Below are 26,021 nucleotides of genomic sequence, written 5' to 3' on the forward strand. Positions count from 1 at the left end.
TCTTGTTACCCAGGCTGGAGTGCAATGGTGCGATCTCAGCTCACTGCAACCTCCGCCTCATGGGTTCAGGCAATTCTCCTTCCTCAGCCTCCTGAGTAGCTGGGATTACAGGCACGCGCCACCATGCCCAGCTAATTTTTCGTATTTTTTAGTAGAGACGGGGTTTCACCATGTTGACCAGAATGGTCTCGATCTCTTGACCTCGTGATCCACCCGCCTCGGCCTCCCAAAGTGCTGGGATTACAGGCATGAGCCATCACGCCTGGCTGAGAATACTTAAGATCTATTCTCTTAGCAAATTTCAAGTATACAACACATTTTATTAACTACCATTGCCATACTGCACTTCAGTTCTCCAGAATGCACCCATAGCTATAAGCTTGTACTATCTGACCAACATATGTCTGTTTATCCCCAACCCTTGACTGATGGTAATCACTCTTCCACTCTGTTGCTATGAGTCTTTTTAAGATTCCACATATAAGTGAGATGCAGTATTTGCCTTTCTGGGTCTGGCTTATTTCACTTAGTATAATGTCCTTCAGGCTTATCCATGTTGTTGTTGCAAATGGCAGGACTACCTTTTTAAAGGCCAAATAATATTTTAATGTGTATGCATATATATACATATATATATATATATATATATATATGCAGTGGAATATGAGATTATATGTGGGCATATCTATATATATAGATAGGTATGCACATACATATCTAACAGGTATGAGGTGATATCTCACTGTGGTTTTTGGTTTGCATTTCCCTGATAATTAGTGATAGTGATGGTACCATCACACCTTTACATTTTTGTATGTATAATGCATCTCCACCATTTTCTTTATCCACTCATTCACTGATGAACACTTAGGTTGTTTTCATATCTTGACTACTGTGAATAATATTGCAATGAAAGTGGTAGATGGCTCATTGAGATAGTGAGATAGCCTATAGTTGGTATTTTTTTATCCATGTAGCCACTCTGAATGGAGAATTCAGTCCATTTACATTCAAGGTAATTACTGATAGGTAAGGACTTACTATTGCCATTTTGTTCAGCATTTTCCAGTTTTGCAAATCTTTTGCTCCTTTCTTCCTCTTTTGCTGTCTTTGTGATGTGATGCTTTTCTGTAGTGGAATGGTTTGATTCCTTCTCCTTTATCTTTTGTGTATCTACTATAGGCCTTTGTGGTTACCATGAGGCTTACATAGGACATCTTATAACTGTTACCTATTTCAAGCTAGTAACTTCACTTGCGTACAAAAACTGTATACTTTTACTGTCCCCCATTTGTATCTTTGAAGTAATGAATGACTGACAAAGTTTCGCTCGTTTCCCAGGCTGGAGTGCAATGGCGGAATCTCAGCTCACTGCAACCTCCGCCTCCCAGGTTGAAGCGATTCTCCTATCTCAGCCTATGACTTACGTAGTTTTATATTGTATGTCCATTAACAGATTATTGTATTATAGTTAAATTTTTTGTCTTTTAATCTGTATACCAGAGCTTACATTAAGTGATTTATACACCATTACAGTATAGGATAGCTCATTTCTTTTTAACACTGAGTAATATTCCATTGGGCGTATCACAGTTTACTTATCCATTCACCTACTGAAGGACATCTTGGTTGCTTCAAAATTTTTGCAATTATGAATAAAGCTGTAATAAATGTTCACATTCAGGTTTTTATGTGGACCTGCTTTCAATTTTGGGTACATACCCAAGAGTGCAACAGCCGAATTGTATGTTTACTTTTTGAAGAAACTGCTAAAGTGTATTCCAAAGTGACTTTACCATCTCGCATCCCTGCCAACAACGAATGAAGAGTACCTGTTACACATCCTTGACAGCGTTTGAGTCAGTGTTTTAGATTTGATCATTCCAGTAGGTATATGGTTGTATCTCATCGCAGTATTATCTGCAATTCCTATATTACTTATGAGTCCTTTTTTTTTTTTTTTTTTTTTTTTTTTGAGATGGAGTTTCGCTCTTGTTACCCAGGCTGGAGTGCAGTGGCGCGATCTCGGCTCACTGCAACCTCCGCCTCCTGGGCTCAGGCAATTCTCCTGCCTCAGCCTCCTGAGTAGCTGGGATTACAGGCACGCGCCACCACGCCCAGCTAATTTTTTGCACTTTTAGTAGAGACGGGGTTTCACCATGTTGACCAGGATGGTCTCGATCTCTCGACCTCGTGATCCACCCGCCTCGGCCTCCCAAAGTGCTGGGATTACAGGCTTGAGCCACCGCGCCCGGCCAGAAGTTTTTAACTTTAATGAAGTCCAGCTTACCAATTGCTTTTTTCATGGATCATCTTTTTGGTGTTGTATCTAAAAAGTCAGTCAAATCCAAGGTTATCTGGATTTTCTCCAATGTTTATTATTTTAGGAATTTAATAGTTTTACAGTTAGGTCTACATTCCATTTTAATTTTTTTTTTTTTTTTTGAGACGGAGTTTCGCTCTTGTTACCCAGGCTGGAGTGCAATGGCGCGATCTCGGCTCACCGCAACCTCCGCCTCCTGGGCTCAGGCAATTCTCCTGCCTCAGCCTCCTGAGTAGCTGGGATTACAGGCACGTGCCACCATGCCCAGCTCATTTTTTTGTATTTTTAGTAGAGACGGGGTTTCACCATGTTGACCAGGATGGTCTCGATCTCTCGACCTTGTGATCCACCCGCCTCGGCCTCCCAAAGTGCTGGGATTACAGGCTTGAGCCACCGCGCCCGGCCGAGACTGAGTTTTGCTTGTTGCCCAGGCTGGGTGCAAAGGCCTATGATCTGCCTGTCTCAGCCTCCCAAAGTGCTGGGATTACAGGCATGAGCCACTGTTCCTGGCGAGACCCTCTCTCTTAAAAGAAAAAGAATGACTCTCTCTGAGCCTCATAGCAGATTATGGAAGTTGTGATCAGTGCAGTTTAAAAGCAAAGGGTCTGCTCTATTTGTACAACTGCATTTTTTTTTTTTCCTTCAGGGTAATCTCTGCTAAACAGAGAACCCTACACTTTCAAACAGATGGCTAGGGGCCAAAAGGGCTAGACTGCTGTTTTTAAGATAGTAAAGGGTATCATACTTTTTCAGCTAGGTAAGTGGTTTCTGGTCATAGCATCACGACATCTCTAGCTGTTTCTGTTTCCTGGGTTAACTGCAAAATTTCCAAAACTGTTTGAGTCTGCCACTTAAAAGAGGAATCTTGAGTAAGTTGTATCTTCTGAACTTATACCCACACTACACATTGTTACATGTGAATGAGGTAGCTGATGACGTAAGTGGAAGAATCCAGGAAAGTGTAAAGTGATATAGAAGGTGCCACTGTTGTACTGACTTACTTCTTGTTCAACCCATAGGCCACGGGCCACAGGCAGCCCAGAATGGCTTTGAATGAGGCCCAACACAATCATAAACTTTCTTACAACATTATGAGATTTTTTTTTTTGGCTCATTAGCTATAGTGTTAGTGCATTTTATGTGCTCAATAATTCTTCCAATGTGGCCCAGGGAAGCCAAAAAAAATTGGACACCTCTGAATTACACCATATCAAAAGCAAAGTACCTAGCAACACAGTAGGTACTTGAAAAGAATAGCAAATAGGTTAACTGAATGGGCAGTTGACGGTCTTACCTTGATATTCTCAGCATTTCAGATGTAGCCTAGCACACAGGTCTTCAGCAAATGGTTATGAAACAGAACCTTCCAATTCTGGCAGAATTCAGTTATTATTATTATTTTTTTTTTTGAGGAGGGGACAGAGTCTTGCTCTGTAGCCCAGTTTGGAGTGCAACGGTGCCATCTTGGCTCACTGCAACTTCTGCCTCCTGGGTCCAAGGGATTCTCCTGCCTCAGCCTCCCGAGTAGCTGGAATTAGGAATGCACCACCATGCCTAGCTAATTTTTGTATTTTTAGTAGATAAGGTGTTTAGTTTTATTCATTATCAGAAGCCCTATGGTATAGCTCAAACACTGTAATAGGTCTCAAATTCTCATCTTTAAGTTCTGGCATTTGGCTTGCTTGCTTCACAGAATGAGTCCAAGTAAGACACTGTAAATGAAAACACTTTTTAAAGACCATGCATACTATTCTCTTCCTACCCCAGGTAGAATTAGGTTGTGATTGGTGGTAGGTTACCTAGGTATTCCTAGGGCATTTTGGAGGGAGTCTTCTAAGAAATAAGTGGTTTTGTTATGTTTCCAATTACTTTCTAACCTCCTTAAACTAATAAATAGCATCTTCATCTCTGAATCCCTTATGTGCTTTGCAAAATGTAGTCTACCTTAGTTACCTGGTATATATTTGTCAAACAAATGTTAGAACATAATAATGCCAATTCAATCCATTGGCAAGTTCTGCTGTGTACTTGCAAAACATATCCTGATTCCAATTACTTCTTATCCCCATCATTACTATCTTAATAGACGCCACTACTGCATCATTGCTTGCCTAAACAACTGCTCTACCTTCCAAACCAGTTTCTCAGCTCCTATTCATCTCTTCACCAACAGGATCAAAACAGAGTAATTTTAAAAAATCAACCAAATATAAATTAGACCTATGTCACTTCTCTTCTTCAAATCCTACAATGACTCCTCCACTGTACTTAATAAATGCAGATTATTTAAACTATACCTACATTAGGTTCTACATTAGAGACCAGCAAACTACAGCCTACAAACCAAATCCAACTTGCCACTTGTTTTCTGTAAATAAAGTTTTACTGTAACATAGCCACATACTGTCTATGCCTCCTTTTGCACTGCAATGGAAGAGCTGAATATTTTATTTTCTTGAGACAGAGTCTTGCCCTGTCGCTCAGGCTGGAGTGCAGTGGTGTGACCTTGGTTCACTACAACCTCCACCTCCCAGGTTCAAGTGATTCTCCTGCCTCAGCCTCCTGAGTAGCTGAGATTACAAGCGTGCACTACCATGCCTGGTTAATTTTTGTATTTTCAGTAGAGACAGGGTTTTGCCCTGTTGGTCATACTGGTTTAGAACTCCTGACCTCAAGTGATCTGCCTGCACTGGCCTCCCAAAGTGCTGGGATTACAGGCATGATTCACGCCCAGCCAAAGAGCTGAATAATTATAACAGAGACCATATAGCTTGCAAAGTCTAAATATTTACTATCTGGCCCTTTATAGAAAGTTTGCTGACCCTTGCTCTACATGATCTGACCCCTATCTCCCTCTTAATGGATCTTCTATCCCCTTTCCCAACCCCACCCATTCACTACATCTTAACCAAGCTTTCTCTGCCACAGTCCGCAATGCCCAGGAATGAACTTCATTCACATCATCCCAGGACTGCCTCCTTGTCACTAAGGTCTCAGTTTAAATGTCAACTCCTCAGAGACTTTTCTTGACCAACCAATCTAGAGTGGCTCCTTCAACTGCCTTAGTCACATATCTCCTAGGAAACAATTAACATGACAATGACTATTTAAAATTATGTTACCAGTTTAGGTCTCTCTTCCACTAGAATTTAAACTCCATGAGAGAAGAGACCTTACTTTAACCACCCCAACCAGCACTCTATAATCACCGTAAGTCTAGCACCAAAAACAGTGCCTTTCTGAATGAACGAGAAAGACCAACAAATAGTTGCTGAATGAATGAGGCCAAGGTCAGGAACACTACTCAAGTTCAAGGTAGTTTATAATGCTCACTTGCGCTGTTGCAGGTTTGCCTTCACACTGTCCTGTCTGCAATCGTAAAAAGCAAAGTAGATCAGACAGTATTCCTGGCCTCATTATGATGGGCAAAATAACTCCACCAAGGGCACATTCTCCTTAGGTAAAAATGGCATTAGGAAAAGCAGGCAAGGCAGGGCCACAAAATTGGACAAAGAAGTCCTCAACTTTATGATTATTATGGTTAAGAATTTTATTATCAAAATTATTACATCTCTTGTGAAAGTTCAAATGTTACAGCAAGGTGTAAACACTCCACTTGAGAAAGAAGTGATACTTCTTTCCTTCCAAGAGTTCCCCCCACCCCCCCTCCCCTACCCCCCCAAGAGGTCTGGTCTTGACAGCACCCTGCCCACACAGAGTGGCTGGGGTCTCTGCACGTGCCAGGCAGGGTGAGGGCCGCCTGCCCGCTGGCCTCTCCCCTCGGTTAACAGCCAAGGGGAGAATGCAAACCCCAGCCCAAATGGAGAGACATTTACATACGTTTTATATAATATACAAAGAAACCAGCATCCCAGGCAACATGATTTCCACTCCCAATGCTCTCCCAGACTGATGGGTTTGTGGGGGAAACAACGAAAAGAAAAGTACTCTGCTGAGGTCTCAGCATTAAAAATAAAAATAAAAATAAAAATCTCCCCTCATTTGAGCAAACACCTGATTCGATTTTTGAAAAGTGAAATTTTGTAACAGTCACACACAAAGAGAGAAGACTGTGCATATGAGAGTTGTAGGACGGGGTAGAAAAGGGGATGCAAGAGGCTGGGGGAAAAAAGGAAGAGAAAACAAATTAGAGGGAAGGAAGGAGGGAAACTCACAGTATTATCTTGTCCAAAAGAAAAGAAGGTCCACTGCAGCACCAGGGATTACACCTGTCATATATTCACTACCCCTACCATGGTTATAACTGAATACAAAATTAGATAAATAAAAACACGCCAGATATTACAGTAAACAAGTGAAAGAAATAAGCTGGCAACCATATGGAATTTAAAAAGATTGTGTACCCCACCTGGGCTGGCTCCAGGGCTCCTCCAGGGGTGTACAACAGGCACAATGCACTGATGGGGAGAAGCCGGTCTGCTCTCGTCTCTCATCCAGAACAGTGTTAGGGGTGTGGGTGGCTTGGTAACGCTTTCACTGGGCCCACTCACATAAGCATCCCCCAAAGAAATGTGGGGCAGGCCCACACACAATCACAGTCCTGTCGGTGCCACTCCACAAACCTATATTCCCACTCTTACCCTGCAGTCACAAGTGCATACTCCCCAATCATGGAGGCGGTCCTGCTCATGGGATCATCAACTCCTGATTAATTGGGAGTAGAAAAAATAAAATTCAAAGCAATCCCAAACCACTTGGTATCCTTCCTAATCAAATTCATTGCCAAAAGCTGGTAAGTAGCAATGCAACTGGCCTATACCACGTCTCATTCCTCTTTTCCTTGTCTACTTACTTCATGGGTTACTGAGCTGTGAAACAGCTTGGGAAGGAGGAGTAGTATGGAGGCTCAGATAATCTGCTCCCAAATAATCAAGAGCTGACCATGAGCTTTTCTTCAAAGAGCCAGGCACCTTCCAGTTGGTGCAGGTTCCAAGCTTTACTATCCCTGCCTATTTCTTGGTGATCTTAAGACAAAGATAGGCAGGATTCTTGGTGGACACACATTGGCCAGATACCTGCTTTTGGAATGGTTGTCTTAGGATGAACATTTATATACCTACCTTTTTTCTTAAGTGCATGAAACCCTAACGGTATTCAGATGGCTTGGAGCTTTGAGATTGGCTCTTTTCACTTTTTTCCTTTGAAAACTTTTTTTTTTTTTTTTTTTAATTTAAAAAGATGTCCTCACTGCACAAGTGACTACAGGCTACAGGCAAGGATGGGAGACGGAGGCTTCAACACAACTCATTGCACTTAGAACCGTTACTAACCGAAACACCATTTGCTTGTCAACAATGTACCCTTGACAGCAGGGAGAAACTTCTTTATAGTCTCTGCTTCAGACAAGATTTACATCGTTCTGCAAGGCCAGAGGCCAATTGTGACCACAAGTCTTGTTTCTTGTCCACCAGACCCAATCCTCTGGCACCTTGTACCCCCCTTCCCCAGCAATATGCTCGGCCTAGGTTCCAGAGGCAGCTGGAAGGAAGCAGCTATGGGCTCATTCAGTTCAGTTTGCCCAAATCCAGAAGCCCTAGGAAAGTCCTGTCTGAGTCTTGACTCCTGACCCTTGCAGTGGCTGGAGTCGGTACTGGTGCACACCCCCACTCCCACGGTGTGGGTAATGCTGTGAATTGGAAACCGCAGATACCCTGGAGGCCTGGTAGACAGCTGACTGCCCAGCACTGGGCAGACTGATAGTCCGTAAGTCTGATGGCAATGACGACCTAGAGTTCTGAGGAAAGGAGGTGGAACTCAGAGTTCCTGTGCTGGACTGAGAAACCGAGTCTGAGGTTGGTGAGTCTGAGGGTCCCTGCAGGGTAGGGCTAGCAGCACTAGAAGGGCAGCTCCTCCTTGGAAGATTGCTGCCAGTGCTGTTTCCAGAATGTGGCTGGCTGCTAAAATACCCTGGTGTCCCCGTAAATGGGGCCAACGAGTCTGTGGACACAGGGTGGGCGGGGCTGGAATAGGATGTAGAAGAGAGGGATGATTCTGAAGAACTGTGAGAGGGGGGGTTTCCAGGTCTCAGTGCAGTAGTTCGATAACTGTATCCTGGAGATTGTGTAGGATGTCCTCTGAAGGGGGAGGAACTCTGCTGAAGGAGGCTTTGTGATTCTGTCCGGGGACTATCACACTGCAGGAGCTAGACAAAGTTGGGAGGAAAAGAATATGGAGGTGAACAAGTCCCTTAAATGGCTGGTGAACATTAATAATAACCTACTTTTTATTTTCTTCATCTTTTAACCATGTATTCTTTTAGGAAACCAAAGGCAGTAAAATGGCTGTCTTTGATCACCCTATTCATGTTCTGGCATAATTTATTACCTGAGGGTAAGCAGATGATGACTTATTTCCAGGGCTGCTGAAACTATATGCAAAGACAGCATCTCAATGGCAAAGGATGACCAGGACAAACAATTTGGAACCCAGAATACACTCCTATGTCTAGAGATCAGCAATTTCTCATCTCACCTGGTAGCTGTATCTGGAAGGGCTGTAAACGGTTGCTCCTTTAGAGAGTGCTGAGCTCAGTGTCTCTGGGCCTTCTCCATCTGCAGGATCTGGAAGGTAATATATATATATAAAATCAACTTGGCTTCTTACAATAAGTAAGAATTAGCCATTGTTCATTCAAATCACCAATGCCATCACCAACCCATGCTGCTCTCTTTGTGACAAATCAGGTGAGTGCAGCATGCCAGAAGGGCAAAAGGAGTGGTTAATTATGGGCTATGTTCTAAATGCCTGATCTGATTCTCGTCTCCTTCTTTTTCTTCATCCTTCATCGAGGTGGATTTCCAGGACTTTGGAGAGATGAGAGTTACAGAAAGGTATCCCTTGGGGAAAAAAGAGCAGACAGAGAGCAAGCGATGCTAGATCTTACAAATGTAACCCACAAGAGCCCAAGTGGGCTGGAACCTAGCATACAGCAGAGTCTAACTGCATCAGAAACTGACTCACCTCAACTCAGCACTTGGCATGAACTGTACAGAGCTTGGCTCATGCGTCCCTGAATGTGGTTGGCAGCAGAAGGCCAAGGGCTCACCTGAGTCTTTCTCTGTGATGTTACTTTCCCACGTGGGAGAGGGCTCTCCCTTTTGGGCCACCCTCACACTGCTTCGGAGGACCTTGGGGATGCTCCCTCCTTCTCGAAGTCGTTCTACTGATGTGGGAACCATCCTGTAAAGGCAATAGGGTGCAAGTTCAAGCCACAGCACTTACCTGAAACAAATTAAGTCCTAACTAAGGTGCACAATCTATTTCCTTAAAACATCCTCTTAAACATTACTTCCTTCAGAACCAATTTAAAACAAGGTATTTCCTGTGCCCCAAACTATGTCAGGCATGAAAGAGAAACAACCACCACCACTTTAAAAAATAAATTAATTAAGGAAAAAAATGGATTAAAGATGTCAACTTCCCTTAACTGCCATTTAAAAAATGTTAAATATTTCTCCTCTGGGAAATCACGTGCCTGATACATAGTAGTGGCTTTAATAAAGGTTTCATAGATTAATGACTATGAAACATTTGAGCCAGAACTCTTCTTTCCCAGCCTTATTTTTTTCAGTTCAAGATCCCTGAACTCCTATGCTTCATTCTCTATTTCACTCACTTGATCCTCAGTACTTGCCATCAGTATTATTCATTTTTAAATTCATGGTCTCCCCTAAAACAGACAAGTACTTTCAGAATGTCTTTTTGCTCTGTGTACACTAGCTGTGTGGAAGAGAGACATCTGCTGTTAATTCATGTGGAACCTGACTGGATTCTTGACTCACCTTTCATGTGAAATGAGAAACAGAAGAGGCAGTGTTAGTGCCCACCAAATAAAAGAGCTCATCTGCATCCACAACTACATGTCATCCAAAGCACTGCTCCACAGACATGTTGGTAATTCTTAATTCTGCAAAGCTGGGGGATTGCAGCTGACACTATTAAATCAGCTGAACAGGACAGATGGTACTGTCGGCTGGTTGTCTCAGATGTTCCCATCAAGTGTTTCCATAGATTTTAGGTAAAACTGGGAATGATCCTAGTTTTATACTCCCCCAACCTCCAATTTAACTATAAAACATCAAATATAAACTTACCACCTACTGCTGATATTCTCTTGAGGTCTGCAGTGAGATGAAGAAGTGCCTCTGGAATCTGATGGGCTTACTGCCTCCAAATGGGACATAGAGGAATGAGATGGGGAGAATTTTTTGTGAGGGGAAGATGGGGTTCGGGATGAGGATCCCTGCACACCATGGGCACCAGCATCAGAAACGGAGTTACTGCTGCCTTGCCCAGCTCCTGCAGACTTGCTTTTGCTCTGTGCAGAGTCACCTCCCCCACCAGCAGAATTTTCCTTAGCTTCTTGTTTCCGTTTTCGGTATTCCAGCAAGGATACCTAGAAAGGAAAAAAGAAATGGTACTCTAGCTGGGTATCATTAGTGGACCACTAGCAACGAGGAAAGATGGAACTGCAGTAAACCACTAGCCAAGTCACGTAGACAAAGCAAACACCGATCCTGACAACTTTTTTTTTCAGATGTGAAAGCGATCTGAGCATGGCTACATATTTAAGACAGTCAGAAACTAGTAAGAGGAAGAGAATAAACTAGGAGGCAAGTTTTTGAAGAATGATGTTTGACAATTAGATCATCACCTTTTTTCTGTCTTCAGGAAAACCTGTGAGGTTACCATTACACAGTAACAGAAGCATGCTATCATAGTTATTTGGAACAATGGGAGTACCCAGAGAAGGGAGAATTGGAAGCTTAAGTAGTTTGAAAAGCCTCCCAGGTGATTCTGATGGCTGTTCTGTACTCCTTGGGAATCCCTAGAGTTAGCTGAGAGAGAAAGAAGGAGGGAAAAGGAGAGAGAGAGAGACAGAGGAGGAGAGAGAGGAAGAGAGAGAGTGAGTGAGTAGAAAACAACAAAAAACCAAAGAAAAAGCCAATGCTCCAGGGTACTTATATGATCAATTTTTCAAGACATTAATAGAAATTTATTATTGTTTCTGTCTTACACGCAGATGTAATTAATGTAGAAAGAGAGGAAATTATTTCCAGTTTATACTTTTTTAAGAAAAAATTTTTTTTAAAGATGGGGGTTTCTTCTGTTGGTCAGGCTGGTCTCGAACTCCTGACCTCAGGTGATCTGCCCACCTAGGCCTCCCAAAGCGCTAAGATTACAGGCGTGAGCCACTGCGCCCGGCTTCTAGTTATACTTTTAGCAAGCTAGCTCTAGAAGAGTACTTGATAACTTTCCCCCAACCTCCCCTCATCTCCCTAATACTTACTGATTCTTTCCTGGCAGCAGATCTCCCACCCTCACCTGACGCTGCCCATCACAATCTCTGCCCTGCCTAGTATACCACCTCTTTGCTGTTCTGGCACACTGGTTACACAGTCTGTAGAACCTATTACAGTGTCTTGATTACTCCCTGACTATAAGTTCTAGGAGGGCAAAGGTTAAGTTTATTTGGCTTTTTATCTCTAACACCCAGCACAGAATGTGGCATAGGCTTAAATTTATGCTTAAAGGGGCCCAATAAATTTCAGAAGTGTTTCTGAAATAACACATCATAATTTCTATGACTTTTGCACATAGTAAATATTATAAAACTAGAAACCCAAAGATTGTTTTCATGTTTGTTTCTAGCAGTCAATGCTGTTCATGCAACAGTCTTTGAAACCAATTACTATCTTATTCCAAATTATCTGCCAACATTTCCTCTTCCTTCTGTCCCCTTCGGGCTCTCATTTTGCTGTCCAAATGTAACAAAAATATAAATTGTAAGACAGTTTTGCATTTGCATTTTCTATATATAATTTTGGAAAGTTAATAAATTCTGGTAATGAATATCATTGTAATGAAAATATAAAAAACCACTAGGTTTCATTTTAATGAGGATACTACAGATATTTGCCATTACATGGGACTGTCCCCCACACAGGACATTTAACATCCCTGGTCCTGCTCAATAAATGCAAGTCACTGTGACAATTCAAAACACTCCTACACATTCTCAAACACCCCTGGTTGAGAACCACTTATGCAAAAGCACATTTTTGGCTTTGTGACTTCTAGATCAGGTGTTACTTACAAGTGGAGTCCTAACCCATTAGCAAGCTCTTCTATGGCCTGGCCCAGCCCAGCCCAGCACTCTCTGCACTTTCCTCCTGACTATCTCAGTCTTCCACCTGATAGGACAACATCCAACTGTTTGCAGCACACTGCATGCCAGCTGCCCACCCAATGGAGTGCCACCTATTTACCTGACCTACTCCCTCTACGGTAACATACCTCACCCGAATTTGTTGGTTGGCTGACTCCTATTGTTTGAGATTCAGCTAAATCAGTAACCTACCACCTCTCACTCCAGCCTTCTCTCTCAAGCTGGGTAGTATCCTGGCCCTTCCATTTACTAGCTGTGTGACCATAGGAAAATTATTCAACTTGCCTTAGCTTCCTCTTGTGCAAAATGGAAAACTGCCTATTTTATAGGATTTCTGTGAGGAGTAATTACTGCCTAGCAAGTATATGAGACATATAGGCATTTACATTTGCTGAATATTTACAACACTCATCAAATTGTACTAAAATAGCCTGTCTTTCACTGGATATGGCAGAGGCTATGTCTCACTTGTCTGAAAGCAACGTGGAACACACAACAGAAACTTAGTGAATATCTACTGAATTAATTGGTTATCATTCTTGAAAAGTTCACCAATATAACATGAAACACTTACTTTTTTCCTCTGTGGTGGGTTCTGGGGGGCAGATGGCACTCCTTCACAGGCCCTTTCACCACCAGGTGACAAGGATCCACGAGAGAGGTCTTTCATTAAACCATGTTCGTATCTGCTGGAAAATCCTTCTGCAGGGGAACAATATCCCCCATCCAAATGTAAAGGTTTCCTATCCCCTACTAGAGGAGACCCTCGATACAGTCCATCTGCTCGAGGCATAGCGTTCAAAGGAGAGTAGGCATACATCAAGTTGAATTCGGTCCGAAATGCCTGGTCTGAGTTTCTCATGAGGGTCTGATGTCCATCTCCACTTCTGCTTGGGAAACCAGTCTCAGAAGTGGGTCCAATAGAAGGATGAGGAGCCAGGTCGGAATGACCTGAGTTGAGCAGGGAAGGTCTATCAGCACAGCTGTTAGTGTTGGAGTCAAGGTATCCTACTTTTGCCAAATCCAGGTCTTTTCGGTGACAAAGCTGAAAGAATAAAAATCAACGGAGACATGGGGTAGGGGAGAAAGGAAAAAGTCAAAGGTAGAAAGGAGGGGAAGAAGGACACAGGTGAACAGGGAAAGATAAGAGGAATAGAAGTAGAGCGATAAAGCCATTATATTCTGTAAAAGTAGCAACAGAATACACGTAGCAACAGTGTACATTGGCCAGAGTACTTAAGAATCCTGGCCTTTCCCAAATTGCTTTCAAGTCTTTCTGGATGGGAAATACTGGGAAGGTTAGAATTAGGTAGTTGGCTAAATGTGACTATTTTGCCTGCTTAGTCTTTCATCAGGTTGCTGAGTCACCTTGTATTACACTAAGAGACAAGAGGTATAATTAGGAATTTACCTTTGCCCCATGCACACTACAAAGATGAGACTGGTGTCTTAAGATAACTGGCGTCTGGGTTTATTCATTTCTAAATTAATACTGATGGAAGGTGGGGGGAGAGGGAAAAAAGTGGAGGAAAGGAGAAGGTAAGTATTTAAGTTACTGGTTCAGTAAAGGAGGATGGCATTAAAGACATCAACCAACCAGTTCTTGATTCACTTTCACTGCTAAAGAAGGTATGCTTCTCATACAACTTTCTGGCCACTCAATTCTTCTTTCTTTATCCTCTAATGTATGTCAATATACCACAAAACCACTAACGCTCATCACTGCAGATTCTGAAATGCTGAAATGTAACAAAAATAAACCCTACCTACTATTTGGTTATCATAACCTCCAAACTTCCAATAAATACTAGGTCAACTACAGCTAACCGTCTACAAAGAATGGTACCAGAAAACCAGATACCATACCATATCAGTCTCCAAATTATGCTATCTTAGAATCTTTAACAACTGAAGAGATGGCATTACTTTTCTAACAAACTAGAGTCAAAACACCAAGAAAATCTCTAGTATATTAGTGGAATACAACCTTTTTCAGTTTCACATTGACCTATCAACTACTGCTGATTCAGAATTTGGTAAATTGTCACTGAATTATGCCCTAATATTTTATTGGAAGGTGGTGGGGGTTAAAGTTCAGTTGAGTATTTCTGAGACTCAAACTTTCTCTTCAAGAGAAAAAAGGTCCCATGTATTAATAGATTCAGAGTTAATTGTTACCACACCCAAAAACTTATAATAAAAACACTAGCACTAAAATCTGAATCTGACATATCCACAGCAGCAGGGTTTGTGAGAAAAGCATTCTACTGATACCCTAAGAGGTAACACTTGTACAGCAACTATATCCTAGCCATTGCAGAATGGTGACCTGTGACACAAAGCCAGGGACTCACTTGGTTTCCATGTGTACCCAGTAAGGAGCTACAGAGAAAATGTAGAAAAGCTGAAAGACAGAATAACTTTCCCTTCCTAAAGAAGCTGCTTAATCTATCAACCAAAGGCCCAAACATCTGGTTTACAGAGCTGTCAGATTAACCCTAGAACAAGGCGTAAGCCAACACCCAACTCAAAAACAGGCTTACAAACTTTTGACTCAACGTTCCTTATTTATTAACAGACCTTATTCATTAGCTTTTCTTTAACAAGGCTCCTACCACATATCAGCATCTTGACTTCTAGATTCTATTCTTTAATAGAACTTCAGCCACCCCCTCCCCCAAAACAATAAAAACCAACCCACCACACACACATACACACACAAACACACACACACACACACACACACACACACCCCTACTTCATTTTCCTCCATCTAGATTGACAGTCCTGTGTAGTCACAGTCACATAGGAAGACTCATTCAACTTACTGTGACTGAGCAGCCGCCCTCCAGCCCATCACCCCACTCACTCAGATCCCCGGCCCTCCCCATACTCTCAGGAACACATTCATGAACACTCACTCTCAGCCTCCAAGTGTGATTGAGATGGTGTGATAACTACCTCGGGTGACAGGGACTCGGGCCTATGCGCAGGGGAACTCTCAGGGGAGGATATGTTCTAGAGGAGGGAAAAGCATCTTGTTATTCATCTACTCGAAGTCAAGAAGCAAAACAAAACAAACAAAAAATAAAAGCAAGCATAGATGTTAGCCACAACTTTTTTGCAGGGGGCGGGGGTGGGGGGGAATTGAGTAAGAATGCATAGGGGAAATGTTTAACTGCAGAACTCATCTCAATGGACAGAATGACTTGTTAAAATGCTTCCTGGTGTCTTTGAAAGCATTTAAGGATAAACTGGTTATAATGTTTCATGCTATAAGTAAACATCTCAAGCACATATCAGGAAAGAGTTAGACTGGTGAAATTTTAGTGTTATACTTCTTTGTATTTTAGATGAGAGTTTAGCAACCTTTAGTATTTGTTATTGAGGGGGCACCCTACCCCTTATTCCTCATTAGACGGACCTTGTTCCTTCACCCCATGTCTCTTCTGCTTGTCACATTTCTTTATTCTCTTATATGCCTCAGGCCCCCAACCCTGCTATTCAGAGGGAGATGTTAGCGTGATGGGGGCTGACATGGTTAGGGAGATGGCCAGTTCCTCTTGAATGACAGTTACAGGAAACGCGATTGATCGAATCCCTAGCTCACAGGCTAGAGCTGGTTCTTCGCATAGTCTAATTAGACCTGAGCACCCCTATTAAACTTCTTTTGTAAAATCCAGTGTACTTCTGGCAACACAGCAGACAAAAAATGTATATGTATACTTAAGTTCCTGTATCCTACAGAGGACTCTCTACCTTGGGACTTTCAGCTGAGGCAGAACTCCCATAACAAACAGAGACTGAGCAGTGAGTGCTTAATGGAAAGATGTAAATGGGAACATGTATGGAGAGTGATGGTGGTAGTGTGACAAGGACGCAGGGGTGCTAGGGCTGACGTAAGGAAAGGGTGCCTGATGTGGATAACTGTGGCCTAGGTGGCAGGCATATGTTGAGGCAATGGGAAATTGAGGCTGCTTCAGCAAAGCAGGGTTTTGGCTATGAATTTTCCTTGGCATGGAAAGTGGGTGGTGCACATCTATGTGTGAAGTGGCAAGCAGAGTGTGGCTCTCAGGGCAAGAAAAGAAGGGGAGAATTATCCTGGTGGAAAGGAGAGGCCAACTAAGCTTGCCCTCCCAATGTTGCTTTCACTCTTCGTTCTAGATGCTTTCCCCTCCTGAAGATCTTGTTCTCTTCTACCACTTATCTTCTTCCCTTAGCACTTAAAACTTCTTACCATTTTCCTGAATGCTTTTTCCCTTTTCAAAAATACCCTTCCCCAAACTAAGCTGATAAGGTGGGTTTTTTTTTTTTTTTTTTTTGACAGAGTCTTGCTCTGTTGCCCAGGCTGGAATGTAGTCGTGCAATATTGGCTCACTGCAACCTCCCAGGCTCACACAATTCCCGTTCCTTGGCCTCCCGAGTAGCTGGGATTACAGGTGTGTTCCACTGCAACTGGCCTAGGCTGGTCTTTTAATTAATTTATTTTTAGAGACAGGATCTCACTGTTGCCCAGGGTGGCATGAAGGGACACAATAATGGCTCACTGCAGCCTTCAACTCCTGGTCTTAAGTGATCTCCCTGCTTCAGCCTCCCAAATAGTTGGGACTACAGGTGTACGCCAGCACACCTGGCTAATTTTTGTATTTTATTTTTGGAGGAATGTGGTCTCACCATGTTACCCAGGATGGTCTCAAACTCCTGGCCTCAAGCAATCCTCCTGCCTCAGCCTCCCAAAGCACTGTGATTACAGGTGTGAGACCAGCCTAAGCTGGTCTTTATATATGACACCTTTTTTTTTTGTTGAGACGGAGTTTTGCTCTTGTTACCCAGGCTGGAGAGCGATCTCGGTTCACCGCAACCTCCGCCTCCTGGATTCAGGCATTTTTCCTGCCTCAGCCTCCTGAGTAGCTGGGATTACAGGCACGAGCCACCATGCCCAGCTCATTTTTTGTATTTTTAGTAGAGACGGGGTTTCACCATGTTGACCAGGATGGTCTCGATCTCTCGACCTCGTGATCCACCTGCCTCGGCCTCCCAAAGTGCTGGGATTACAGGTTTGAGCCACCGTGCCCGGCTATGACACCTTTTTAATATTTCACAATGTGTCAGGCCTTTGATACAAAAAAGGCTCCCCACCTCTGAACTAGAACACAGAAAAGAATATGGCCATTAAAACGGTGATTAGAATGAGTTAGGGTGTTCTATTATTGATGAGAAAGATTATATTTCCTTAGTGAAATTGCAAGTGGAACCATGCCTTGGACCTTTTACTATTTAGTATTTTCCTTCCCTCCTGGTATTTTAACATTATGCTTGGACTATATTAAAATGATTACAAATTTTAAAAAATGACCTTATATTTGCAGTGTTTAATAGTTATCCCAAATACAACAAGGGATAAGGAATGCACTGAGTACTGAACCTGCTTGTTTTGGAAAGTGACTTACCTTCTAATTTTCATAATTCCACATTTATAATAAAACCTGTATTGATAAAGTATGAAACTCTATTCCTACAATCTTACGCCCTCCAGGGAGAATTCCTCTATGATACCTTACTATAAAGCTCTAGGTGCAACTGCAAAGTCAACTGCAAGTAGACAAAGTAAAGTTAGAAAGGCCTCAATCAGCTGCTTTATTATCTGGCTGAAAGAATGTCACAAAGAATCTGGTAAAGAGTAATTTCCCTAGAAAACTCATTATGTAACCAGGAGGTGTTTTCCCTCACCCAGAAAGAGGTCTGCTCCAAAAGCAGAGGTCTAGGGTAAGGCAGAGTATAGATTTGCTTTCAGTGTTGCTAGCTATCCCTTTCTGATTTACTTATATAAAAATCCAAGTATTATGAATCCTCACATTTCCAAAAGCTGAGTAGGAAAGATAAGATTGGTTAGAACCTTTACCTTTCTCAAAAAACACATCTGGAGAAGTGCAAGCAAGGGGGCAGAGTGTGTTTAGTGGTCACAACAGATTTTTCTGAGAAAAGACAGTGTCCATTTTAATTACAAATCAAAGTAACATGCAATAGATGAAGTGTTTTTAAAAAGTATAAATGGATTGTAATCAAACCTGCTGTCACCCAAACCTGAACACTAAAGTGATTCAAAATTACTTTTTGAAACAGGTGAGACAGACATTTCTAACTTAATCCAACAGTGAAGGTAATACATTTGTCTCATGAATACATGTTGCTAGCCTCTTGTTTACTTCTCATTCCTAAGACATTATAACAAAGAGGGAAAGTAACCTGGAGTGGAAAAAATCCGCATTCACCATAAGCCATACTCCAATGTTTTCTAAATCTCTGTTCACTAAGGTCACAATGAAAATACCTAACAACCTGGGAAAGACACTTCACTTATTTAAAGGCCTAGAAACAAAGACACGATCAATCAATATCATCTGTGCTCTCAGGCTGGTGTTACTAACAGATAGTACAGGCAGCTAGAGGCCTATTTTGATCAAAGTATACAGTAAAGAGAAAGATGGAGATCTAGCATGCTTACTACCTAAAATTATGGAGACTGATGGATTGATTGCATGCAAAAGATACATGAATGGGATTTGTGGTAGCACCGTGCCTATTCTAGGAAGTACAGGGGCTGCCAAGATGAGAGGCTACCAGTTAACAGGCCACAAAGACCCTGAGATTTCCCATTCTCTTGCTGAGATGGGGAAAGAAGATAGTAAAGAAACATCTGGAAAGATATTATATTTGAAATGAGAAGGTACAAATGATGATTTTCATATCCAGCACTCCCGACAACCAAACCCAAATCACCTCAAACTGCAGAGGAGTGTTGCAGCGACTAGCAGTAGTAAGAGATGTGACTGGTGAAAACATGAGGCTGTATCCATTTCGACACTCCTCTTCTCCTGGGTGTGATGAGCCAGGTGTGGCTAGCTGGGGACTCTTTGAGCCTGAATTGGGAGGGGGTGGTGTGACTGGAGACAGAGGCCGAAGTAATTTGGTGACATTCTGCTCCATCAGATAGCGAGACTTCCATTTCTTTAATGGGCTCAACAAGTCTGTGAAACACAAAGCTTGGATGAGAGTTTGAAACCACAGATCAATGGAAGGCTTTATAGTAAAGCCATTAATCTGCAATCTACAATGGCTCTTAACTGTTTTCTGCCTCATCCCATTATCTCCTCCAATCAAACCAAAATCCCAAAGAAACTCTTTAATTACCACACTTAAAATAATTCCAAAATATTCTATCTCCCAAACTCCAGATAAATCTAACGATTCTAGTGACTGATCCCTAGAGCTAATTTAATTTCTACTAGTGCAAAATATAAACTTCTTTCATTTATTTACGAGATGGAGTCTTGCTCTGTCGCCAAGGCTGGAGTGCAGTAGCGTGATCTTCTCGGCTCACTGCAACCTTTGCCTCCTAGGTTCAAGCAATTCTCCTGCTTCAGCCTCCTGAGTAGCTGGGATTACAGGCACGCACCACCATACCCGACTAATTTTTGAATTTTTAGTAGAGATGGGATTTGGCCATGTTGGCCAGGCTGGTCTTGAACTCCTGACTTCAGGTGATCCGCCTGCCTTGGCCTCCCAAAATGCTGGGATTATAGGCATGAGCCACTACTAAATTTATTTCACACTGAGTTTCTGAAAATCTTCAGCCTCCATTACTTTGTCAAAGTTACCCTCTACTAAACTGTTATATCACCAACTAAAGGTACTGGGATGCTAAATTCAAACTCCTTTCACCATTTCTTATATATTTGTGTCCCTTTTGGGTAGCTCTTTCTGTAATGTTCTTATATGATTCCCTGATCTGTATCCAGCTCCTTTTCTACCTACAAAGCGTGAAATGATTTCTAGAAAAACTTCTTCAAATCATTAAAAAATTAGGTTCATACTCTTTTTGACTAGAGTAATCCTATTTTCTGTAATTCTTAGATCCACTTAAAAAGCAAGTTACTAGACTAAATATTTTAGTGACCATTCAGGCCAAAGCACCTTTCTCACTTGAGTCTCAGACTAAAAATACAGTTTTATTTATTTACAGTTAAAAAGATTTATTTATTTAATACCTACTGATTACTGAACTAGGTATGAAGGGAAAAATGGTCATCATACACTCTATTTTCAGGAGGCTTAAAATCTGGTAAGAAACAGAAAGCAGGCCAAGTGTGGTGGCTCACACCTGTAATCCCAGCACTTTGGGAGGCTCAGGCAGCCAGATCACTTGAGGCCAGGAGTTTGAGACCAGCTTGGCCAGTATGGCAAACCCTGTCTCTACTATACACAAAAAATTAGCCAGGTGTAGTGGTGCATGCCTGTAGTTCTAGCTACTCAGCAGGTGGAGGCACAAGAATCACTTGAACCCAGGAGGCAGAGGTTGCAGTGAGCTAAGATTGTGCCACTGCACTCTAGCCTGAGTGACAGAGGGAGGAAACTTCTCAACAACAACTACTACCAAAAAAAAAAAAAAAGAAAAAAAAAAAGAAATAGACAACATATTAGTATGATCAAGAAAGGTGATTAGGCTGGGCGCAGTGGCTCACGCCTGTAATCCCAGCACTTTGGGAGGCTCATACAGGTGGATCATGAGGTCAAGAGATTGAGACCATCCTGGCAAACATGGTGAAACCCCGTCCCTACTAAAAATACAAAAATTAGTTGGGTGTGGTGGTGGGCACCTGTAGTCTCAGCTACCCGGGAGGCCGAGGCAGGAGAATCGCTTGAATCCGGAAGGTGGAGGTTGCAGTGAGCTGAGATCGTGCTACTGCACTCCAGCCTGGGCAACAAAGTGAGGCTCCCTCTCAAAAAAAGAGAGTGATCATATTGCTATGCATTAGTTAAAAAAGTGCTATATTTTCTAAATGATTATTATATTACCAGGAACTATGCCATGTGCTTTATTGTGAAATATCTACTTTTAACAACTCTATAAATCAAGCACTATTATTATCATCCCCATATTAAGGGTAAGAAATTTGATACGTGGAGAGATACACAACAGGTAACCTTGCTCCCATCTATCTACATTCTTTTTTTTTTTTTTTTTTTTCCTCGAGACGGGCTCTTGTTCTGTTGCTCAGGCTGCACTGCACTAGCATGATCTTAGCTCACTGCAGCCTCCGCCTCCCAGGTTCAAGCAATTCTCCTATCTCAGCCTCCCAAGTAGCTGGAATTATAGGAACCTGGCACCATGCCTGGCTTATTTTTATATTTTTAGTAGAGACAGGGTTTCACTATGTTGGCCTGGCTGGTCTTGAATTCCTGACCTCAAGTGATTCACCCACCTGGGCCTTTCAAAGTGCTGGGATTATAGGCTTAGGCCATCGCACAAGGCCCCATCTATCTATAATACTCTTAATCAATAGGATAAAGTATATCCCCAAGACTTGGTGGATGAAAGGAGTGACATTTATTCCTGGGCTTCAAGGAAAATATTTGGGTCAGGAAGATTAATCTGGAAGCAATAGGCAGTATGAGACTGGTAACTAGGAAACCATCTGGAGTAAATACAGTAGTTAGCAAAGGAGTTATGAGGCCGTAAACTAGGATAGGAGATGTCTGGATGAAGAGAGAAGAATAAATGCAAAAAATATACTGAAGATGTATATTTTTCCTTTCTGATATCTCAGAATTTTTAATATGCCTAGGCTGGAAGTATATTTTCATTTTCCTTTTGTTCCAGATACTAAATTTTTTTTCCTCCTTTTAAAAAGTGCCTAGATATAAAACGCAAACAAACATGTAATTCATGGCTTATATTCAGAATAACTTTTATATATTTAATATTTCAAGGGTCTTAAAAAATTGTCTTTCAGACAACCTCTGTACTGCTAAGTCAGTTACTACTAAAGTCAGTTACATTATGAAATTAGTTATAGAAAAAAGTTGAAGATATAGGTAAAAACTGTCACCTGCAAATCAATGTACATGGCATTCCTTCGACATATATATACTGAGTACTTATTATGCTACTGTATTGAACAAGAGACCTAATGTTTGCCCTTAAGAAGTTTAAAGGCCAGCCGGGCGCCGTGGCTCAAGCCTGTAATCCCAGCACTTTGGGAGGCCGAGGCGGGTGGATCACGAGGTCGAGAGATCGAGACCAACCTGGTCAACATGGTGAAACTCCGTCTCTACTAAAAATACAAAAAATTAGCTGGGCATGGTGGCGCGTGCCTATAATCCCAGCTACTCAGGAGGCTGAGGCAGGAGAATTGCCTGAACCCAGGAGGCGGAGGTTGCAGTGAGCCGAGATCGCGCCATTGCACTCCAGCCTGGGTAACAAGAGCGAAATTCCGTCTCAAAAAAAAAAAAAAAGAAGTTGGGCCGGGCGTGGTGGCTCAAGCCTGTAATCCCAGCACTTTGGGAGGCCGAGGCGGGTGGATCACGAGGTTGAGAGATCGAGACCATCCTGGTCAACACGGTGAAACCCCGTCTCTACTAAAAATACAAAAAATTAGCTGGGCATGGTGGCACATGCCTGTAATCCCAGCTACTCAGGAGGCTGAGGCAGGAGAATTGCCTGACCCCAGGAGGCGGAGGTTGCGGTGAGCCGAGATCGTGCCATTGCACTCCAGCCTGGGTAACAAGAGCGAAACTCTGTCTCAAAAAAAAAAAAAAAAAAAAAAAGAAAAAAAAAAAAAAAAAAAAAAAAAGAAGTTTAAAGGCCAAAGAAGGGCAGTCATTTGCCTACTTTTTCTTTTTCCTGTATATACAGTTTACAAATTTTAGGTGGTCAAATCTATCCAACCTTTATTATTGTTTTTAACCTTTACTCAAAAAAATGACCAAGGTTATATAAACATATACACAACTGGAAAATCATATCGACAAATAAACACAAGTTAATATCCTAGCAAATTTTTATCCAGGCATTGCTTCACTGACTCTTGCCTTACCTACACTACTAAATAATTATTTTATTTTTTTATGACAATGAATAGAAATCTACAGTTCAGGTTTAATGGCTGCACACTAAAAAATATTATCAAAATTTAACCAATTTAAGTATTTTTCATTTTCTGCTATTAGAACAAATGGCTACATGTAGGATTATTAAATCAAAAGAATATCTACGTATGTGTACTAACTTTATATTTAGTCCTGCGAGAACTGCTGGTTCATGTTCTGCAGCCTGCATTCTACTAAGGTGTTGGGGTCTTTTTCTTCATCTGTAAGGGTCTTTAAATATTAAGAATGTTGACCCTTTGTCAGTAAAATTACAAATGTACTTTTTCAGTTTACCAACTGCTTTTCAATTTTATTTACATGTTTTGTTTCTATTTAGTCAAATGGACCATTTTATTTTCTGCCTCCGATATAATGTTTTTGTTAACCCACGCTGAGACTGTAAAAATGCCAGCCTATTTTCCTTTTATCTCCATGTTTAATTTTAATTTACATTTTAATTTTAAAAAGCTGTATTTTATTTCACATTGATAAAATGCCATTAAAAAAAAAAAAAGAAAAAACATACTTAAGTATGAGGTAGCAATTAATGCATCCTTTTCCTATAACAAATAGCTAGCACCTTCTTCCAAAATCTTCTGTCATTGCAAAATAATTGTAATTTCCCCATTAATTTGAAATATTGTATTTATCTTATTAGATTCTTACGTATACTGGGTTTATATTCCGAATGTTTATTTCTGAATGTTATTCTTTCCACTTATTGTCGAATATGGAATCAACACCAGCATACTAAAACTGTTAGGGCAATTCCAGTTATTCTATTCTAGTTTGCCAAAATACTTTAGGTATTCTAGCAATGAACTATAGAAATCATTCAATGACCATGCTGACACTAGTAAGAAAAAAAAGGTTAGGATTTTGGTTGGTGTTACATGAAATTCAGGAGTAATTTGAGAAGCATTCTTACCCAGGAACTTACATAATCTTTGTTATTCACATATTTTGTCCTTCTTCATCTAGATATATCACATGTCTAATTAGGTTTACTCTCCAGAGTTCTTTGGGTTTTTTTACTATTATGAATAGAACGTATCTCTCCCTTTGTTAACTAAATGTTATTAATATTTTAAAACTTTACATATTTATTTTTTATCTAGCTACTCTATTAATCTCTACCAGTTTTCCAGTTAATTCTCTAGGTGGATGACAGTATTTGTACATTGTAACAATACTAAGTGCCCTCTTTACCAATACTTGTATCTCTTATGTTGATTTTTTTGGGGGGAGGTAACTGCTTTGGCTAACGACTGGACTATGTTAAATAATAATGGTAATAGAGGGATAATTCGATAACTGATTTTAAGGTTTAACTAGTTTTCACGATGCATGACAAACTGGCAATTTTTCAGCTAGATTGTTAAAAAAATCTTAAGTATGTTATTTTATCATTAAATTGATAACACTGTGTTATTCTTCTCTCCCATTTGACCTGCTAACGATTATTAAATTTTCAAATATTCGAATATTATTAAATTTTCAAATATTAACTCATCCTTACACACCTAGAAGGAACCTCAGTCATAGTATATATTTTAAAAATATTCTTAGAAATTCAAGGTGCTGGCCGGGCGCGGTGGCTCAAGCCTGTAATCCCAGCACTTTGGGAGGCTGAGGCGGGTGGATCACGAGGTCAAGAGATTGAGACTATCCAGGTCAACATGGTGAAACCCCCTCTCTCCTAAAAATACAAAAAATTAGCTGGGCATGGTGGCACGTGCCTGTAATCCCAGCTACTCAGGAGGCTGAGGCAAGAGAATTGCCTGAACCCAGGAGGTGGAGGTTGCGGTGAGCCGAGATCGTGCCATTGCACTCCAGCCTGGGTAACAAGAGCAAAACTCCGTCTCAAAAAAAAAAAAAAAAAAATTCAAGGTGCTAGTTAATATCACAAACCTTATTCAAAAGTGGTACTACGCTGTTTTTGGAGGTAGAGGGAGTTAATTTGATAAAATGAATCAAAAATAAAATTTTTAATAAATAGTGTATGATACTCCATTACAAGTATGTGCACAAGCAGATAAAATTATAAATTCTACCATTCCTGGGGTTGGAATTCAGGTTATTTTTAACCTACAGTTTTGGCAATTGTTAATAACTAAGAATTATTCTAATAACTAATTCATTCAACTTTTGAAGTATTGAACAAATTGGGCTACGAAGTTTTGTCTCACCCACCATGTTCACCTGACCTCTCACCAACCAACTTTTTGCAGGGAAAGCACTTCCACAAAATGCAGAAAACATTTTACAAGAGTTTGTTGAATCCTGAAGCATGGATTTTTATGCTACAGGAATAAACAAACTTCTCATTGGCAAAAATGTGTTGATTGTAGTGGTTCCTATTTTGATTAATAAAGATGTTTTTGAGTCTAGTTACAGTGATTTAAAATTAACGGTCCAAAACTGTAACTACTTTAGACCAACCTTAGATATAAATTTTGGTTTCTATGTCTGCTTCTGTAGGAACGATACCAAGAAGAGCAAATGAACAACTACTAAGTTAAGGAGTATGAATATTTTTAACGCACATGATAAATCTTACCAAATTGCTAGCAAGGATAT

The 26,021-nt window shown here is 41.2% G+C and overlaps 1 protein-coding gene across 22 annotated transcripts in view; it reads right to left on the reverse strand.

Moving 5' to 3' along the window:
* Window positions 1-5,855: 5,855 nt before the first annotated feature.
* Window positions 5,856-26,021, reverse strand: part of SETD5 (SET domain containing 5) — an 84,071-nt gene continuing 63,905 nt past the window's right edge. For 12 of the 22 annotated variants that reach the window (XM_074404846.1, XM_074404849.1, XM_039478566.2 and 9 more), the window contains 7 exons: window positions 19,293-19,540; window positions 15,474-15,530; window positions 13,087-13,557; window positions 10,438-10,739; window positions 9,390-9,523; window positions 8,816-8,904; window positions 5,856-8,486 (listed from right to left, as the gene is read on the reverse strand). In XM_074404846.1, the coding sequence (XP_074260947.1) occupies window positions 7,878-8,486; window positions 8,816-8,904; window positions 9,390-9,523; window positions 10,438-10,739; window positions 13,087-13,557; window positions 15,474-15,530; window positions 19,293-19,540 (1,910 nt within the window). In that variant the 3' untranslated portion in view covers window positions 5,856-7,877. The remainder of the gene's footprint in view (window positions 8,487-8,815; window positions 8,905-9,389; window positions 9,524-10,437; window positions 10,740-13,086; window positions 13,558-15,473; window positions 15,531-19,292; window positions 19,541-26,021) is intronic. The other 10 variants (XM_010337837.3, XM_074404850.1, XM_074404847.1 and 7 more) reach the window with 1 other exon arrangement.

This window comes from Saimiri boliviensis, chromosome 8, assembly GCF_048565385.1.
Source record: "Saimiri boliviensis isolate mSaiBol1 chromosome 8, mSaiBol1.pri, whole genome shotgun sequence".
NCBI lineage: Eukaryota > Metazoa > Chordata > Mammalia > Primates > Cebidae > Saimiri > Saimiri boliviensis.